General features: G+C 55.4%; 1 protein-coding gene across 3 annotated transcripts; it reads right to left on the reverse strand.

Annotated features, from left to right (window-relative positions):
• Nucleotides 1-4,149: 4,149 nt before the first annotated feature.
• Nucleotides 4,150-13,954, reverse strand: TPPP3 (tubulin polymerization promoting protein family member 3). 3 transcript variants are annotated; one of them, XM_065566788.1, is made up of 5 exons: nucleotides 13,562-13,884; nucleotides 12,822-12,945; nucleotides 9,414-9,608; nucleotides 6,621-6,774; nucleotides 4,150-6,156 (listed from the first exon to the last, which is right to left on the reverse strand). In XM_065566788.1, the coding sequence occupies exons 3-5, from the start codon at nucleotides 9,599-9,601 to the stop codon at nucleotides 5,968-5,970; spliced, it is 531 nt and encodes a 176-aa protein (XP_065422860.1). In that variant the 5' UTR covers nucleotides 9,602-9,608; nucleotides 12,822-12,945; nucleotides 13,562-13,884; the 3' UTR covers nucleotides 4,150-5,967. The 3 variants fall into 3 exon arrangements, with proteins under 3 accessions (XP_065422860.1, XP_065422858.1, XP_065422859.1); XM_065566786.1 differs by lacking the exon at nucleotides 12,822-12,945 and having other exon boundaries at nucleotides 13,562-13,954; XM_065566787.1 differs by lacking the exon at nucleotides 12,822-12,945 and having other exon boundaries at nucleotides 9,414-9,605; nucleotides 13,560-13,883.
• Nucleotides 13,955-20,413: the final 6,459 nt, after the last annotated feature.

Here is a 20,413-nt window from a genome sequence, read left to right on the forward strand (position 1 = left end):
AGGTCTAACATGATCCGATGGCTGGAAGTTGAAGCTAGAGAAATTCGGACTGGAAATACAGAGTAAATTTTCTAATGGTGAGCGTAATTAACCATTGGAACAACTTACCAAGGGTTGTGGTGGATTCTCCATCCCTGAGGGTTTTTAAATCAAGATTGGATAATTTTCTAAAACATCTGCTCTAGAAATTAGTTTGGGGAAGTTCTCTGTCCTGTGTTATAGGGGGGTCAGACTAGATCAGCGGTTCTCAAACTGTGAGTCGGGGCCCCATTTTATGGGGTCGCCAGGGCCAGCATTAGACTTGCTGGGGCCCGGGACTGAAGCCGAAACCTGAGCCCTGCTGCCCGGGGCTGCAGCCAAAGCCTGAATGCTTCAGCCCGGGGGGGTGGGAGGGGGCCACAGGCTCGGGCTCCAGGAATCCCCCCACTCCACCCCAACCCGGGGTCGTGTAGTAATTTTTGTGGTCAGAAGGGGGTCGTGGTGCAATGAAGTTTGAGAACTGCTGGACTAGATGATCACAATGTTCCCTTCTGGCCTTGTAATCTGTGGGTCTTAAGGCACTCTTAGCAATGTGATCCCTGCTCTTTCTAGTGTTGAGTATAAAAGGGACTAATTTAAAACATCAAAGGCAATTGCTTAAAAGTTGTTTGAGAGTCTCTTGGGCCAGTTTACTTGGACTTACAATGGAGCACTATGCAGCTAGCATTACTCAGTTAAAATCACACGTATGGTTCCTTGGGGTCCCACTAGAAAGTGCAGACTCAGCAAGGAAACTTTCAGTTACTTAATCTCTGAAATGGCATGTCACTGCTTCTTCTCAGGCCTGTAACCCTAGGAGTGGGGAGAGCTGGCCACAAAGCTGGTCCAAGTGTCTGGTAGCACTTCTGAATTCGGTAGCTTCTTTTGTGGGTTCAGCAAACTTCTCTTCTTTGTCCTGTGACCCTGGAGGAAGGGAGAGGCTAGCCATGGGGGTTCAGCAAAATTTTGAGATCCACCTCTGTAACCTCCATTTATATACCCTCCTTTGGGATTTGTCGGAGGAGAACAGTCCTCTTATTTCTTCTGGACGCTTGCCAGGGGGTCTCTGGTTTCTGTTCTCTGTTTTACTGCTGCTTCCATCAATATCCAGTAGATGGCAACAGTGTATAACAAATTTCTTTTATCCTTTTTCTTATTAAGAAGCTTTTTATGTTCCATTGTTTTCCAGGACTGTATTTCTGTCTTAGCCAGACTATTAAATGGAATACCCCCTTTTTTAGGCAATTTCTTTTACTACTTCAAAACTAGACCCTGGTTAGGTGCTTACATCTTTCATCTTTACAACTTACATCCTTTGTGTGCTATGCTTTTCATGCCATTGCTAGAAAGAAAGCCAACAAAATCCTTTATCACTCCTCTACATTTAGTGGGCTGAGTCCATTCATTCGTTGGTTACATTTCACACCTTTCATTTCACATCACTGAGGAACTTACACTACAACGAGACATTATTCTGAAGGGAAAAGGCAGGTTAACCGCGTACAAAGAGATGTATGTCTGCTTCATAAGGCCACGTCTACACTACCCACCGGATCGGCGGGTAGTAATCCATCTATCGGGGATCGATTTATCGCGTCTCGTCTAGACGCGATAAATCGATCCCCGAATCGACGCCCGTACTCCACCTCGGCAGGAGGAGTAAACGGAGTTGACAGGGGAGCTGCGGCAGTCAACTTGCCGCCGTGAGGACGGCCAGGTAAGTCGAACTAAGATACTTCGACTTCAGCTACGCGAATAGCGTAGCTGAAGTTGCGTATCTTAGATGGATCGCCCCCCTAATGTAGACCAGCCCTAAGGCAGACAACTTTACAGTGCTTAGTTTGGGGTGAAAGCTAGCTGGCTTGGATTTCTAGGGGTATCAGAAAGTTTGCCCATAGAACATTTCTCTTTCTATAGGTCGTAGAGGAAGTTATTTCTACCTAGCTTAACTCCTGTGGTTTTCACACTCTCCTGTGAACTTGATGAACTCCAGGATGCAATGGCCACTATACAGAGGAAAACAAGGTGTTATTCTTCGCTGTCAACTTTTGGGGCATTTTTATAGTTTAGACAGAAGAAGAGAGCGAGATGCACAGGGAAATTCTATCCATACATAAATTATGAGATTATGGAAATTGAAACCATTGACACTGTAGAGCTGCAGGAAGAGAACTTAAATGGGTGACTAAAAATTGGAAATATGGGGCATGCTTTATGTACTTCATTTCCACAACATGCTGCAGGGGTGGGCAAACCTCAGCAGGTTCACAGGCTCAGTCTGGATGCACATGCAATAACTCATGGGCTTCCCTAGACCACTTCAGAGAGAAAATCTCACGCAAGCAAGTTTCCTAGCAGGAGCTCCCTATAAGAACCTCAATAGAATAGAACATCCTAAAGTAGCCTCCGCCATCCAAACAGACACTTCTTGGTGAACCGCGTTTTTGCCACAGGAGGCACTTGGCACCTGCAGAGAACTCTGGGACACATAGTGTAATCTGACTTCTTGTTGAGAAGGCTGTTTAGTTGGTAGGGTACTTGCTCCCCGGGGGTGTTTTGCAGAGTTGTCAGGAGACTCTGGCCTGTGAGATAGGAGGGAATCACGGGGCGCTACCCTTCTCCCTCGCTCCTCTCTCCTTCCCCCAGTGCTTCCTCCCTTGCTCCTCCCAGCTCAATTGGGATGATGACAGTTCTCTCTGTGAGTTCTCCGGGATGTGTTTTCTGTTCTGTAAAGTTCCTAGCACACTTCAGATGCTAAATAAATAATAACTCAGCTAAGGCCTCGTTTCTGATAAGAAGGGAAGATCCAGACGAGAAATGTTTGGGTGAGCTGAAGTGGTGCATCTGAGGAGTGGCTTTGACTGCACAGCTGGGCTTCCGTGCCTTGAATTCCTCCAAGGCACACAAGCAGGGAAAAGGGGATATAAGACCAGCCATATTGGGTCAGACCAATGGTCCACCTATCCCAGTATCCTGTCTGCCGACAGTGGTTGATGCCAGATGCTCAGAGGGCATGAACAGACCAGTGCAATTATCAGTGAGCCATCTGCAGTTCTCCAGTGCCAGCTGCTGGCAGTCAGAGATTTAGGGACACTCAGGGGTAACATCCTTAACCATCTTTGCTGATCACTATTGATGGACCCGTCCTCCATGAACGTATCTAGTTCTTTCTTGAACCCTGTTATACTTTTGGCCTTCACACCATCCCCTGGCAACGAGTTCCACAGGTTGACTGTGCGTTGTGTGAAGAAGTCCTTCCCTTTGTTTGTTTTAGTCCTGCTGTCTATAAATTCCATCAGGTGAGCCCTGGTTCTTTTGTTAGGTGAAGGGGTAAATAACACTTTTTCTCCACACCAGTCATGATTGTATAGACCTCTATCATAGCCCCCCTCAGTGGTCTCTTTTCTAAGCTGATCAGTGCAGTGGCTTCCTGAGGCAGTGGCATGAGACGGGACGAGATGGGAGAGTTGAGCATCAATACTCGCAGACACACAGTATTCCCAAGGCCTGGTCTCTGGTGACCTCCATATTCTGGCCCACTCTGGTGTCCTCTCTGGCCTGGTGGCTCTGGGATTCCTCTAACCTCTGACTTCAGAAGAGAGAGACCCATCAGTCAGGGGAGGTGATTCCAGCACTCTCAGTGGGCGAGGCCAGAGCCCGAGGCCCAGGTATTTAGGCACCTGGGAGTTAGGGGCCTTTGAGGATCTGGGCCTTAGGCCTGTGTGCAAGAGGCTTTAGAGCCCTGTCTAAAGCACAGCAAGGTTGGGGGGGGGGGGGCAGATGCTGGGCCATGTCCGTGGGAGGTGGTGGTTCCAATTAAGACCCAGTTCCCAGGGAGTGTTACCAGGAGCTCATGTGTTTGGTTGCAAACACTGCAGCAGCTGGAGCCAGGTGCCTGAATGTTTGTGTGTCTCTCTGGTTGCTCTGGCAACATTGGGGCACAAGGGCGGCCAGGAGCTTGCCAAAGTCATGAGGTGACAGGGCCAAGCCCACACCACTCCCCGCCTAGCGTCTGACTCGGAGCCAAGTCGACTGACTGGCCCCTTTGATCTGATCCTGGGTCAAAACCAGCCTCCTTTGCCTGAGTCCTGAATTGCCTGCGTTGTTTCCTTCCGAAAAAACACACGGGGCGCTAGTACAAAACGGGGGGCGGTTTATTGCAGAGCCAGGTTACAGAGCAGGGAGGCCTTTGGCTGTGACTCCACCAAGAAGGCAGGCGTCTGGGGACTGGGCCGGGAACGATGGGGCCTGGGGCTGCTGGAGGAGCCCGAGGGGTGGGGGTTAAACACAGTGCAGGCCAGTTCTCCAGGGAAGGCACATGCAGGATGCTATTAATGCTGACGAGTGAAGTGCCCTGGGGAGAAGGGGCTGCGGTAATGCTGGTGACTGATGTGCCCAGAGGGGAGGAGGTGTCGTTAATCTTAGGGCAGGTCTACATTTAGAAGTTGCACTGGTACGGCTGTCCTGTATGCCACCCCCCGAGGGGCAGTAGCTCTGTCGATGGGAGACGCCCTTCCGTTGACAGTGCTGCTCTGCGCTGGGGGTTAGGTTGGCATCACTGCATCGCTGGGGGTGAGGAGAAATTTTTTACACCCCTGTGTGACATAGTTCTACAAGCCAAACTTCCTAGTGTAGACCTGGCCTTAGCTGAAGGGACATAGGGTTGGAAAAGGCGCATCTGTCATTGGCAGGAGGGATATTGGCATCTGTAGTGAGTAGAAGACCTCACTAGTGGAAGAGATTCAGGCAAGCACCCAGTGCATGAGTAAGGGAAGGCCTCATTGCAGCGAGTGGGAGGAATGTGGCGGCCTTGTGAGAGGTACGGAGGAGAAGGTCTGGTTGGCACTAGCAGGAGGGGCGTGGTGAACTGGGAGCACACGGGGAGAAGGTTTCATTAGGGCTAGTAGGAGGGGCATGGTGCCCTGAGGGCGCATGGGGAGAAGGTCTGGTTGGCACTAGCAGGAGCGACGTGGTGCCCTGAGGGCGCACGGGGGAGAAGGTCTCCCTCTGGGGGGAGGGATAGCTCAGTGGTTTGCGCATTGGCCTGCTAAACCCAGGGTTGTGAGCTCAATCCTTGAGGGGGCCATTTAGGGATCTGGGGCAAAAAAATTGGTCCTGCCTAGTGAAGGCAGGGGGCTGGACTTGATGACCTTTCAAGGTGCCTTCCATTTCTATGAGGATTAGTGCTAGTAGGAGGGGCGTGGTGCCCTGAGGGCGCACGGGGGAGGTCTCGTTAGCGCTAGCAGGAGGGGCGTGGTGCCCTGGGGGCACACAGGGGAGAAGGTCTCGTTAGCGCTAGCAGGAGGGGCGTGGTGCCCTGGGGGTGCCTAGGGGAGAAGGTTTTGTTAGCGCTAGCAGGAGGGGCGTGGTGCCCTGGGGGCGCACGGGGGAGAAGGTCTCGTTAGCGCTAGCAGAAGGGGCGTGGTGCCCTGGGGGTGCCTAAAGGAGAAGGTCTCGTTAGCGCTAGCAGGAGGGGCGTGGTGCCCTGGGGGCGCATGGGGGAGAAGGTCTCGTTAGCGCTAGCAGGAGGGGCGTGGTGCCCTGGGGGCGCACGGGGGAGAAGGTCTCGTTAGCGCTAGCAGGAGGGGCGTGGTGCCCTGGGGGCGCATGGGGGAGAAGGTCTCGTTAGCGCTAGCAGGAGGGGCGTGGTGCCCTGGGGGCGCACGGGGGAGAAGGTCTCGTTAGCGCTAGCAGGAGGGACACGGCTCACAATACATCTGGAGCTGATGTAATGTTGGGAGCAAAGTGCAAGGCCAGGTCAGTTTCTAATCACATCAGCCCTTGGTGACAAGAGGCCTATCAGCCTTGGCTCCGTGGCTAGGAGCTAGGCCCAGCACAGTCTCAGGAGGCCTGTGCCATTAAGGCCAGTTCCCAAGGCTGATGTGATTGAAGGCCCAGAGGCTGTGGGGTGCCTGGACCTGGGAGGGTCGGTGGCACTTCCAGTTGTCCCTATTTCTTCACTTTTGCGTCGTAGGTGCCAGCATTCTTGTAGGCCCCCACATAGCCGCTGGTGTCTACGATGTTCTCCCGCCCGCTCTTCCCTTTGCCCTTGCCACTCTCATCGAAGCGCTCCTTGTGCGAGCCCGTGTACTTGGTGGTGTCCGTCAGCCTGTCCACCGCCCCGCCAGTTGTGGCTTTCTGTCAGCAAGAAATGGGGCAGGGGAGTCAAACACAAGCAATTATAGCCCTTCCCAGGCCCCTCCATCCCCCACGTGCCCTTCCAGGCCCCTCCATCCCCCACGTGCTTGTCCTAGGCCCCTCCGTCCCCCATGTGGCCTCCCCAGGCCCTGTCCTGTCAGTCCCCCACAGACCATGACGCTGGCCCACTCCCCCACCTGTCCCTCATTGTTCCAGACACCTCCATTCCCCATGCACTCTCTGGACCCCATGCTGTCCCCACTGCTCAGGACCCTGCCCTTAAGTTGTCACAGCCCCCCCAGATCCCTGCCTCTTCCAGGACACACTGCTTTGCTATGTGACATTTGTGGGGCTCCCAGTGGCCCAGAGCAGCATCTGCATATCCGCAGACAGACCCACCGTCTTTGCCCGGCCCCCCACCCCCCCACTCCTGCTCCACTTGTCCGAGAAGAGCAATCACTCACAGTGACGCCTACGTTGGTCGGCTCCTTCCCTGCCACCAGCTGGCAGATGGATTCGTATGCTTCCTCCTTGCTCTTGCCCTTAAACCTCTTTGGGGCCAGCTCCTCTAGGGCCTTTTTGAATTCCTCGTAACCAATGACTCTGGCTGTCTTCCCTCTGCAAGACACAAGGGCTGGGGCGTGACCTAGTGCAAACACTTCACTAGAAGGGTAGCTGCTGCAAGACAGAGCCCGGGGCTGCATTTGCAAATGGCACTTGTATTCCCAGCTGTGGCAGGGAGCCCCAGGTGACCAGCCCTGCTACCCAGACAGGTGGTCTTTGAGGGAAAAGAGGAACGTTTGATGCACCCGTTACTGAAATAGTTGAGGTGAGAACTGCTTCAGGGACACAGGGATCCCTCCTCCAGAAAGGCAGCCACGGCTGAGCAGAACCTGGCAGCTGTTCTACAGAACAGAGGAGAAGAATCTTAGCTCTGGCTGAGAGTGCAGGAGACACAAGACCTGACACACCAAGTTCTTGTTCATTGACCGTTAATCCTTAGGGTCAAGGCCTTGTCCTCAGAGTGCGACCTCATCCAGCCCCGGGTCAACGTGGATGTGGGGGGGCTATTTGTGAGGCCCTGTAGTCCAAGATGCGCCTGCAGGAGCCGGTCCCTGGCAGGCCGTAACCCCTTTGCAGGCGAGGGCCGTGTCGCTGGACAAGCTCTTGTTTCCAGGCAAACATCCCTGTTCCATCTACCCATCCCCAACCCTGGCTCCACTGAGCCAGCAGCAATGCAGCCCGGTCACATTTAGGGTTAAATACTTTATGAGATGGGCAGAATCTTGTTCCCAGGGAACTGCAGGACAGCAGGGAGGGAGGGCAGAGGAGAGGGACTTACTCATCACGTGAGATTTCATGGGGGTCTGCAGGGGGCCGCAGGCGATGAGAATGGTGCTGTAGCCTGGGGGTTAGGGCCTGCAGCTGGGAGAGCAGAGCCTCAAGTTGAAGTCCCCGCTCAAGTGACTGTTTGAGTATTTTACATAACGTGTTACAAGAGCCCACAGGAGCCTGGTTCCAGCGCACCCCATACCTCCGTGGCTAGGGCACTCCCCAGGGAGGCACAGGAGCTCTGGGCTCACGTCTTCACACCGTAACGGCAGAGAGGGAATTTGAAGTCAGTGTCCCACAGCCTAGCTGAGTGCTCCAGCCTCTGGACTATTGCTTATAGGAGGGGCGCTGGCTTGATTTTTTGCAAGAAAGGACGGAGTGACCTGGTTTGGTGCTTAACTTCCGGAGAGGGTTCATGGCTGTGAATCCTGAGCAGCCCCCAGTTAGGCTCCTAATACCCGGAAGCAGCCGGGGCTTAGTTCCTACCCCTCTCCTCAGCATTTCCTGCTGTCTAGCTTAGGCAGCTCCCTGCTGAGCATATGGGCTTTTGTGGATCCCGTCTGTAAGCACCTAAGGCCTTGTCTACACTAGACAATTAAGTCAGCATGACTACGTGGCACAGGGGTGTGAAAAAGCCACACCCCCGAGTGGCGTGGTTAAGCCAGCCTCGTCTCTTTGGAGACGGCACTAGGTTGACAGAAGGATTGTTCAGTGTAGACGCTACCTGTGCAGATGGGCGGGATTCTCCCGTGGTGGGTAATCCACCTCCTCAAGAGGCGATACCTCAAGATGTCGCTGGAAGAATTCTTCCGTCACTTTAGCTACCGCCTCTCAAGGAGGTGGATTGCATACGCCAGGAGAATCCCCATCTGCTCAGGCAGTGTCTACACTGCAGCTCTACCGCAGTGCAGGTACAGCGGCACAGCACGGCATTTTAAGCGTAGACAAGCCCTAACTCTCCCCGTCCCTGCACGCCTACCTCAGAGCTGTCACAGTGCGAATTCCCTTTTGTGGATATAGCCCAGGGCTTCTCTGGCATCATCTGTACATAGTAACCAGTATCGAAGGCCCCACGCACTCTGCGGACAGCCCCTCCCAAACTCCGCTGCACGGGCTGTGGGTTTGGCAGACTCTACGGCCGATTCCGGGTGTTCTGCAGCAGCCTCAGATCTATTCAAATCGAGGTTCCTGCAGAATCCGATGTGCCGATGAATAATCCAGCAGCCCCACACCTTCTTTATAGTCTCAAGTGGTTGCCCCAAACTTCCAGGTGTCGAGATGCCATAGATTTCTTAATGGGGAGCGAGTAACTGCCCCGCCGACGTTGTCAGGGCGAAGCTGGGACTTTTGGCTCTGGGAGGAGTGAAGGGCAGGTTGGGTGTGTGGGATAAGCATGCGAGCTGACTGGTTCTGCTCAAATGATCAGCAACGCAATCATTCACATGTCTATTGAAATGGCCAGTTTAGGTTACGGGGTTAACAGGCCGTTGGGTTAAATGGGGCTGTTTACCCGTCTTGGAGCCAATGTTTCAGGCGCTTGCGAGATTCAGGCAGGTGTCACTGCACCGTTCACTCGGGTCACGTAGTCAAGGCTCTTTCCAACAGTGAGGCTAGAAACGTGTGTGTGTCTATATGAAAGCTGAGCAGCCATGTAACAATGTGCTGCAAATAGCCAGGAGTGAGATGTGGGGAGGGTTGTCTGGTGGCCGGTCTCTGGTGGACAAGAAACTCTGTCCTGGATGCCAGGCTCCTCTAAGCTCCATGCAGAGTCTGACAGGGCTGGAGGGGGCTGAAATGAATGACCTGGGAATGCGCCCATGGGCGACCCAGCAGGGTGGCCTGGCGGTGCTGGCCCTACTGAACTCCAGGAGCCAGCCGCTGATGTAGAGCCGGCTGTAGGGAAGGGAAGCGAGGGAGCCACTTACTTCACTTTGGAGAAGACGATGTCCACGTCTGTGCCGGTGACCCCTTTGCCGTCCATTACTTTACACTCCTTGCACAGTTTGGCCCAGTTTTTCCCAGTCATTTCTTGCCCTGTAGCTTTGGTGTCTCCATAGATGGCAAACTTCCGGAAGCTCTCTTCCAGCGCTGCCACGTCAGTGCTTCCAGCCATGCTGACCCTTGGTAGGCAGAGACAAAATGGATCCAGTTACTACGCAAACTCCAGCAATCACACCAGATACTGTGCGTACCATCTGTGCACCCCTGCACCCTGCAACACCCCTTAGACCGCTGCCTCCCACAAAAGCCCGGCCCCTTCACGACTAAGCTGCACCGGCAGACGTGGAAGTGGGGAGCCGAGGACTAGGAGAGCAGTGGGAGCTGAAGATCAGGCTTGGGGGGCGTTTGTAGAGCGCTGTGCGTGTGGGTCCCAGGGCTAGAATAGCAGAGGCGCTGTGGGTCGGGACTGGGGAGCTGTGTATGGGCCCCAAGGCTGGCACTGTGGGTCAGGACAGAGGGCCATTGGCAGCGCTGTAGTGGGAGTGTTGGCTCAGTGCATTGAGACTGATGTAACATTGCTTCTTTTCCTCCTCCTTCAGACAGCGCTGCCCTGGCTGATAACATTTCTCGTCAATATCAGGTTATCCTCTCCCTTTGGCAGTCGCCTCCGTGCCTGACTCCTACGGTTAGTAATCCCCTTGGAAAGCTGTCACCAAGAGACTTTTTCACAGCTAAACTGGTTGCGCTAAAGAGACGTGTTTTCCCTGATCAGCATCTCTGAAGCCAGCACATCAGTGCCATGAGCAGGGGAGGAACTGCCCGGCACTCCACAACGGCCATCCGCCACGTAGCAGTTAACATCCGGTGACTCCCCTTCGCTTTTCACAGCGCCTGTGGCCACCTCACACTCCCTGGCCACTCTGATTCTCACAGGCCTCTCCCACCTCTATGCATTAGCAAAGCACAGGTCAGCATCTTCAGGTCATCCCGGCACCTCCATAGGGGCTGGCACTGGGCGCTTGTCAGGCGCTGGCACCAGGGTGATTGCCTCTGGCAGCCCTCTGTGCTGGGAGTCTGGCACCGCACAGGGAACAGTGTGCAGGTGAGTGGGAACAGAGCAAGTGCTTCAACCTGTGTGAAAAGGGGGTGGAGGGACCCCAGTATATCAAAATGGCCACAGCTGGGCAAAGTACTTCAGCGCTTGCAGGTCTGTCATTGAGCGTCAGGGCCAAGCCTTTCACCAGGGACTGGGGGGTCTGTGGGCCCAGCCTGGGACACCATACAGGGGCCTGGTTTACAGATGGGGGGGCAGCATCTTCTGAACCTCGGGACCCTTTAAGCTGTCGCCAACTGGGGAGCCAGCAGCACTGGTCTGTTTTGAAATGCCTTAACCCAGCAAGCTCCCAGCTCCACCCCACCCCACCCCTGCGCTCTTCCAGGTCCCTGGACACACCCAGCCACAGGGCAGAGTCACCCGGCCTGCCGGGCTGAGGGGATTGCCTAGCCCCGGGCCCTAGTTACAGTCTGACATTAAACAAAAACAGGCGTGTGGGCTTGTCGGCTGGCGTGGCCAGAGTTTGCGCTGCCTGGCGACCGTTGCTAGGGAGGGCTGTGCTGCTTGGAGCTGTTGCTGCGGGAGGCATGGTGGGGCTGGACTATTCGCATACGCACCGAGTCCAGAGCGACAGGGTGGGTGAGGTCATAGCTGGTATTGGGCCAACTTCTGTTGTTGAGAGAACAAGCTTGGGAGTCACACCGAGCTCGTCTTCAGGTCTGGGAGGGGTCCTGCCAGCATCCCAGCTATTCACGCTGTTACATTACACACCTTGTCTCCCAAATATCTGGGGACCGGCACGGCTACAGCTACACTGCACAGCAGCCAGACGGGCCTCAGTTCCCTTACAACGCTGCTCGAACCAGGGCTCCAGGCGGCCTCATGTCTTCTCACCCCCCAGGCAGCCTGGCAGCACCAAGGCCCCCATCAGGGCAGCTGGCCTGAGGCTGGCAATGGGGCAATTGCAGGGGGAAAAGCCTAGGCTGGCACATAAAGCCACTCACAGCCTCATAGAGACACACACACGGGCACAGAGACACACTGACGAGCTGGCAGCCATGCCCAAGATCCGGGTGTGGCCACAATCAGGAGTTGTGGTACTCCCCCTCTTGTCTATTTCAGGCGCCTGGCGGCTCTGGTGCGCTCCTGCCAGGGCCCAGGGAAGGAGTTCATAGCGTCTGGCCTTCCCAATGGGAATCCACTCGGGCTGCTGCAGCAGAAACAGCTGCAGGCCATTAATCAGTGTGCGCGTAACCTGCCAGCAAAGCAGCATGACGCAGCCAAAGGGAGCCGGGTTCCCACGGCGGCTGGGCCCAGAGAAGGCTCTTGGCACCGATTCTCTCTCTCCCAGGAAGTGGGCCTAACCAGCGTGTCCCTCTCCTTGGCTCAGGCAACTTTGGTCTTGCTGAACTGAGTTGATGGCCAGGGTTTGGCTAATGGACACATCATCCCCACCCAGCCCCACTGCAATGCAGCTGCGTGCAAGCCGGGGGCCACACTGCAGGGCAGCTAGTCCAACCCCCAGGTCTTCTGCACAGCGCCATGGGCACTACCGTCTGTGCTGAGCAGACTAGCCCCTGTCTAGCCTGGAAGCTACACACAGCACCTGGGAAGAGCTGGTCTCCCAGCCAGGAGTGGGCCCTGATTTGCCAGGGATCATAACCTGATATTTCACACCTGATACACCACTAAGCCACCCCTTCTGGCTCTGCCTTCTCTTTCACTATCACAATTAGCCCTGAGCTAGCCGGGACTGGCAGGGCCCCAGAGACTGCCCATGCCAACATCCCTGCCAGGAGGAGTCCCTCCAGGGGCAGGACAGTGTGGGAGAGGGGGGTCGGAGGGGTGGCAGGGGGCGATGTGAGTCCTGCTGCTGCCAGGCTGTATCCGCTGTCGGTGGAGAGGTCCTTGCTCAGTCCAGTCATGCCAGCGCTCGGGTCAGTAGCGTCTACAGCTAATCTGACCGTCCCCCTTTCCAGGCTGTGAGCGTATATCCAGCGTGGGTTTGCAGGTGAGCAGGGGGCATAGGGATTGCAAGGAGGGGAAGGTGGGAAGAGGAAGAAGCTGCCAGCAGGACACAAACCTACGAGTTATTTCTGAATCCCTGAGCACCGCAGACACCGTGTGACAATACTGAGCAGCGTGGGACACAGTGCCATGCCCCGAGAGAGGCACCACGCAGGGTCCCGCCCTCTCCAGGGAGCGCTCAGTGAATTCACAGAGGCATAAGGGGGGGGCAAGCCCCAGAACACCACAGGCCACCGCGCCCCGGAGCAGGTCTTAAGTTTGTGTGCGGGAAGCCTGCTAGTGGCTCGGGTGCAGTACTGGGATAGGAGACCTGGGTCCTGTTCCTGGCTCTGCCTTTGGCCTGCTGGGTGATCCTGGCTCATCTCTGGTCTCAGTTTCCCCAGCTGTGAAATGGAGGCTGGGTACGTCCCTTCTTTTGTAAAGTGCTTTGGGACCTAGGGATGAAAAGTGCTAAGTATCATTGCTGCGGTTTGCACGGGGGGACGTGTGTAAGGGCCGAGGGGAATGTGCAGGTGGATGCAGGGTACGGGTGTGGCCGGGGGCGATGCATGGGGGACGGGCGTGCTGCAGTGTGCCTGTCGTGGGCATTTCCTTTTTCTGGTCCCACGCATGGTGCATGGCTTGCGCCATGTGATGCACTGAAGGCAGCACCGATGCTGCGGGAGGTGCCGATGGGGGAGCACCCCATCTCCAAAGCTGTTCGGGGGGGGAGCAGCCAGCCAGCCTGCTCTGCAGGGCGTGTCCCTCCTTTTCACCCAAGTGAGCTGAGTCCCTGGAAGCGGCACACGCCGATCGCTGCAGATGAGCTCCAAGCCAGCTCCCTCCATCCCTGCACATCAGCCCAGTGCTCCCCCACAGGCCTAGTCCCCCGGGCAGGCAGGCCAGCTCGCTTCCCTGCTCTGCGCCCCCAGATGGGGGGAATTAGCCACCAGTCAGTGATGCCAATCCAGGCAGCCAGTGCACTGAGCAAGACCCCCCGTGTTGCCAGCCCGCCCGCACCCCCCTCCTCCTGCAGAAGCAGCCCATCCGCCTGCTGTTCTGCGGACTTACCGCCTGAAGTGCCTCTGCTGAGCTGCGGCCGGCGACCCGGAGAAGCCCTGCTCCCTCCTGGTCTGCAGACTGCAGTGCTGCTCGGAGGCGGCTGCGCTATTATCTGCTGTTTATTCCGGTAGCCATAGAGACAGCCTGCTAAACAGCCAGGGCGCGGAGCAGTCCTGTTCTAATGCAGGAGGGTGACCAAGGTCACTGCGAAGCGCTCCGCTCCCTCCCGCCTGCCGTGCCTGGGGCAGGAACGGGGCCTCTGCCCTTTCACGCCTCCATCAGGCCTGCTGGAGCAGAGCCCAGTGGTCCATTTGTGTCATCGCTGGTGCTGGGAAGGGGCCGGGCTTGCAGGGCTGGGCGGGAGGCATCGATCCCCTCCCGTGGCTCTGGTTTTGCTTGTTCCCGGTGAGGGGTGGTGGGAGGGAAGGCGGGGGCCAGGTGTCAGGGACAGGCTCCTCCTTCGTTGGCGGCATGGCTGGATCGGCACCCAAGTGCGGCTGCATCTCTGCCAGGAAGGGGGGGTGTCGGAGCAGCCCTGCAGGCCTCTGCCGTCAGACAAGCTAGGGACCCTCGCAGAAGGGTTATCCCCGGAGGGCCGGGGTGGCCAGACTGCAGCTTGTGAGCTCTTTTACAGTTAAAGTGGGGCTCGCAGCGCCCCCCCCCTCCGCACCCCTCTGCCTACCAGGCTGGTGAGGGGGGAGGCTCGGGGCTTCTGCCCTGCGGCGTTGGTGGGGCTAGGGGCTTCTGCCAGAGACAACGGGTGCCTGCTGAGAGCGGGGCTGGGGGTGGCACAATTTAAAAGTTTGCCCCCCAACAGCTTGAGTCACGCCCCCCCCTTATCCTCAGTGGCCCCTCCCTGCAGCTCCCAGCTGTTGAGGCAACAGCAAACGCAGCGGCTCTCCCCACAGCTGCAGCTCACAGCTTGCCACCCTCAGCAGCTGCTGTGGAGGGAGGGGACCCAGTGGTACCATGTGACCAAGTGGGGCCGGCAAACCCTGGCAAAAATCTGGGGGGCACGTGACCCCATGTGACCACACACCCATGTCGCCTCTGGCTTCTGCCCAGCAAGGGCCACCCCGGTATAGGGCAGCGCAGCTCTGGGAGGGAGTCGAGTGTAGTCTAGTCCAGGCATCAGCACAATGGGATTATTAAGTATGTTACTGGGGCTAATGCAGAAGATGGGGCAAGCCCAGCACAACTCTCCCCTCCAGGAGCACCCGGCAGGGCCAGCAGACGGACCAAACCTGGAAATGGAGCACATCGGCTGGGGCCATTCTACAGAGCACTGATCACAACAGAACGGCACTGCCAGGGCAAAAGGCTCAGCGCAGGGGTAAGGATGGGACACAGAGCGTATCCGCGCCCCAGGAGTACAGGGCTGGATACACTGCGTGTGGCCCTGGGGTGCCCAGGGGCTGGAGACAAAGTGTGTACGAGGCCGAGGTACAGAGCAGCTATTCATATGGGGGCAGGAGCTGGGTACATGGTGCCTTTGAGTGCAAGGGAACAGGGGCACATGGCAGTTGGTACACAGATGTGCTGGGCGACAGACCGTCTGTATGTGCGATGCATATTGGTAATGGCGGGGCTGGGGAAAGAGGTGGGCATGCCCAGAGGCTGGGAACACGGTATGTCAGGTTGCCAAGGGGGTTGGGGACATGCATCCTGAAGCTGGGAAGATGGTCTGCATTGGTTGGGGTACACTGGATCTTGGTACACGTTGCAGATGGAGGCCCAGTTGGACTGGGAACGTGGTGTGTACATATGTGGGCTCACAGGGGTCTGGGTACATGTTGCATACAGCTGTCAGAGAACCGTGGATAGATATTGTGTCAGCACATATGTAATATAAAGGAACCACACGGCCACAGTGCAGTCCAAATAACCATGTGTATGAACTATACACAGTCCTAGTTACACAGACACAGCAGCTCTGGCAGGGTTCTGAGGCTGAACGATAGAAGCCAGTGAGGGCCACCAGAAGACCCACAGAATAGTTAAAAGGATGCTACCCAGTTCCTACACTCTACTGTAAGCGGGGTCTGAATGAGCTCTCCCCGGCTAACTGGGGAGCTGGGGAAGATGACTTCAGGGACTGACCTGTTTGCATAGACACGCCCACTCCGCCTAGGTGCACAGTATGATGGGGCTGTTCGGGGCCAGACGATCACTTCTGGCTGATGTTGGATGGCAAATCACTCTGTGACAAGTGTCAGCCTTGTTGTGTGAATAAAGGGGCAGCAGAATTGTGCCGGGCAGGCCCTGATGGAGGGGTTCTCCCTCAGCAGGGAGGAGGGGTGCCAAAGCCCAGTGGAGATGAGAGAGGGTGAGGACAGGTGTTTTTGCCTTGTCGTGGGGGCTCTAAGGGCCCTAGCCACCACTTGACCCACCCCCTCTCCACTGTTTAAGGACAGAGCTGATTAAGACCCAATTCAGAGTCTTTTGTTGTAGAGCTGAAATCAGTGATGACCTGGTCGAAGCGGTAAGCCTTAGACCTGCTTGGGACAGTGTCTCGGGTGAAAGATGCTGCCCAGCCTGCACTAACAGTGAGACTCCCCCAGGAACAGCGGAAATCACTGAGAGCTGTGGTAAGTGGTGGGCCCTCAACACATCTCAGAGGCTGCAGTAGAGAAGGCAGGGGCAGAGTGAATGACAACAGAACAGCCGGTGACAGCCGCTGAGGTCTTGCTTGACGCCTTTCCTTCCCCCGCACCTCAGAACTGTGGGTCGTTGCTGATCAAAGACAACAACTGTGAGCAGGGTGTGGTGGAGGGAGAGGGGAGTGGCATGTTAAAGGGACGTTTGTTTGTCGGCTTTTCATACCACAAGGTGAGAGACTGAGGAAAAGGACACTGCCCAATGTACTCTAGGGTGGGTGTTCTGCTCATGGTCATATGTTTTCGAATAATGCTTGTGGGGATTTCCCAAATTAATGCCAGATTCTTTCCTCTTTTATTAAACGTTTTCTTTTCCAAACACAGACTTAGTGCTTGCAAGAGGGGAAGTCTTGCCTCTTAGAGGCACCCAGGAGTGGAGTGGAGTTTTCCCACATTACTGGGGGGGAGGGGGGACTCGAGTTTTGTGTTGTGTTGTCAAAAGGAACCGCTAGATACTGAACCCGGCCCTTGTTGCTGGCAACTCCATGGCTGGCAGATGTGTTACACTACAATAAGATCGCCACCACTCTCAAATTTCACAAGTTGGTCCCTAAATTCAGGAGGCTGTCCTGTCTTCCTGGGACCCAGATAGGCAAAATGACAATTTGTTGTGTGATGTGTGTGAGCATTCCCCTCCAAAACACCGTAGCCCAGGAGAAAGTACCTTACGCTGGGATCCAGGAGACCACATCTCATTTCTCTCACCGTCAGCATTGCTGTACGTGCAACAACACTTAGGGCTGGTCTACACTGGGGGGGGGGGGTGTCGATTCAAGATACGCAACTTCAGCTACGCAAATAGCGTAGCTGAAGTCGAAGTATCTTGGATCGAATTACCTGGGGTCCACACGGCGCGGGATCGACGGCTGCGGCTCCCCCGTTGACTGCGCTACCGCCGCTCGCTCTGGTGGAGTTCCGGAGTCGACGGTGAGTGCGTTCGGGGATCGATATATCGCGTCTTAACGAGACGCAGTATATCGATCCCGGATAAATCTATTGCTACCCGCCCATACGGCGGGTAGTGAAGACGTACCCTTACTATTGGTAGGAGGCAAGAAGCCAATATAACTTCTGACATAGTTGGAAGGGGAACCCCAATCTCTACCGACAGAGCCAATCTCAGCCATGCTGCCGTGCTGAAAGACCTCTGAATTGATGCTTGGCTAGCCTGTAACCCCTAGACTCCACTCCTGTCCCAGAACCAGGACTAGAAACCCAGCATGGCTGTTAGCTAACGTTCTAGTGCTAACAAACAGTTGTGTGACCCGCTGTTAAAACGTGTGTCACAAAGTGGAACAGCTTCAACAAGAGAGCTTGAGTCCAGTCCCAAGAGCCCCGAAAGGCCAGTGATTAGAGCACTCACCTCCCAAGTGCATGGGGGGCTTTTTTTCCAATCTAAATAACCGAAGTCACCTCTTGGTACCTAGGCCAGGGCTACACTAGGAAATTAGCTTGGTAGAATGACATCATTCAGGGGAGTGAAAAATCCTCTCCTTCCCCTCCCCCCGAGCCACACAGTGAAATTGGCCTCACCTCGGTGTAGACAGGCGCTGTTCTTCTCCGGGAGGTAGTGTACCTACACCAATGGGAGACGCCCTCCTGTCAGCATAGGTAGCGGCTACAGCAGACCTGCCCATAGGGTCACTGCTGTGCTTATGGGTGAAGTGTAATGAATAGACTTTTTTTTTTTAAATGTCATGAACCGGGCTGGCACCTACAGCTGTGCTAACGAAGGCCCAGCCGAGCATCGCCCGGCTACAGAAAAATGTGGGGCAAGAGCAGCAGCCAATGTGGCTTTACAAAGAGCTGCTCAGAGCGTACGAGAGCTTGGACTGGCAAGTGGGCTGGAACTAACAGGGCGTTTCAGGCAGGGCTGCTGGGGAAAATTACAGGAAACCCGGGAGCACCAGGAGCTAATGCTGCCACGGAGCTAAAAGCCTTTCAGATCTCCCAGGGGAGAAGTGCTGCGGTGTAAACCAGTCCTTTAGCGAGCAAGGACGGGCTGGAATCGGTGATGACGTGCCAATGGCTGAGGCACGTGAACTGCTGTCTGGGAGAAGAAAAATGCAGGGTCCTGGTCCATCAGGAGTGGAGGAGCCTGTTGCCAAGGTTACCCAGCAAGGGGACTGACGCTGAGTGGCTGATGAAACGGGGCAGAGCCCAATGAGGATGCGGCCAGCCGCCTTGGAGAATGACACACAGAAGTGCAGCCTGAAAAGCCTAGTTTGATATGCCGGGGCAAGCTCTCCTCTGGCCCCTTCCCCTTGTCTCAGCACCTTGGTGCCCGGCCCAGTGGCCAGGAGCATCATTCCTTGTTGTGTGTGTGGCAGTTATAACACGCTCAGACTCACTCCGTGGCCTTGTGTTACGTACGAAATATTCAGCTACTCAAACGCTGCAGAACCATCTCTCTGTGGTTAGCAGGGATTGGGTGATGGCCAATTTCCTCCTCTGCCTGCCCACTCGCTCATTCTTGATCTCACTCTTTGCTTGCCCACCAATGTGATTTTTGCATCCAGCCGCTACATTAGCATCTTTTTCAGCATCTGCTGCCATTTTTTCTACAGTGATGGCCGGGAGGTTCTCCCAGGAGGAGGCCCTAGAAATGGGATTGTGGTAGCAGCTCGGATAATGCCTCAGCATTTCAGTAAGTTTCGGAATCCTGAGGTGTGTGCTAAGATGTTAGCATCAGGCCTTCCCTGAGATCCAGGCGTTGCTAGTCGCAGGACTGGGTTTTGGTCTAAGAACTTTAACAAGGGCTTTATGATCTGTCACTGAAGTAAACTTCCTCCCTCGCAGAAACTCAGGTAATGTGCTAAGTCCAAATATACACTCAGAGCTTCAATTTTATTGGAGTATATTTTTTTTCATTACGTTATAGAAGGTTCTGGAAGTAAAACTGATTGACTGACTGTTATGTCCTATCCGGTGCGAACACTTGTGTGCTCACCACGCAGAAGAAGGCAAGGACACATGGGGTGGGTTTTAACCAGGCCATAAATGTATTAGCCTAATTATGTCCACGGTTCCCATTGGGGGACAGCCCAGAGCAGTCACTCGCACCTCATTGGTCTTTTGCCAGTTCTTGGGGGCTCCCACCATAGAGTGAGCCAATCATCACACGAGGAGCATCTCTGGGCACCTCCACTAGCATCCCTTCCCGTTTCGGGAGTTGAGGTGAGAGGGGACCTTGTCCCCCAGCCAGCACCACCATCCAGTTCAATGGTGAGGTGGTTCCCCCCAGGCAGTGCCCCGGCCCATGGTTTGCATTTGCCTCCAAGGGGTTCGACACAACGTTCCCATGGTCTCGGGATGCCCACGATGTTACCTTTTTGGATGTAGAGCCTAAAGCAGCGAGTTTCTGCTCTGGGCACCTGCCACAAGAGGCACCAGCATCAGCTTGGCTGCCTCCACCCCACCCTGCATGAGCTACCTAGAAGTTCACCAGTCCAATACCAAGATCATCCAGGAAGCCAGCTGCCCTATCTCGGAGAGGTGCACTCCATCCTCAATAAAAACTCAGCAGCACCGTGGGCTGATAACTCCAGCCATGTCGATACTTTCCAGTTGGCCTTCCTATGGGACCTATCCACATTTTTCATGGGTGGACTGCAGTCCTCCACACTCTGTGGGCTACTGTCTCCAACCATACTGTCCCCACACCGGAAACATGCCCACTAGCAGGCCAATATCCCATGTAGCCTTCCAAATCAGCTGGAGCCCGCAGCCCATTCTCGGGTCATTCTTCCCTAAGTGGATAACAGTGATGTCCAGCGTGTCCTCATGGGGCACCAGCCCATGCAAAAGCCCCGTCTGCTTTGCCAAGACAAAAACTGCATCCACCTCGAAACCAGTTGCAAGCCCCTTGCTGAATTACACCCTCTCCTGGGACCCCAGTGCACAGTGCTGTGCCCGCAAATCCATATCCCCAACCATAGGCATGCGTTAATACAGTCTATATCATAGACATGAGGAAAGAAAAAGACATGGTTATGCTTACGGCCCACCTCCTGCATTGGCTTCCCCTCAGGGAACTGCACATAGGACTTATCGGCCTTGAATCACTCATGCCCTATAGCCTGGACCTCTGCAGCCCCCAGGCCCAGCTGGGTTGCTGCTCTATCGAATAAGTGGGAGCTGTACTCGCCCGGTGGCAAGCCCAGGAATGACAGCCCTTCCCTAACCACTCTCACAAACCGGAATG

Source organism: Chrysemys picta, chromosome 14 (assembly GCF_011386835.1).
Source record: "Chrysemys picta bellii isolate R12L10 chromosome 14, ASM1138683v2, whole genome shotgun sequence".
Classification (NCBI taxonomy): domain Eukaryota; kingdom Metazoa; phylum Chordata; order Testudines; family Emydidae; genus Chrysemys; species Chrysemys picta.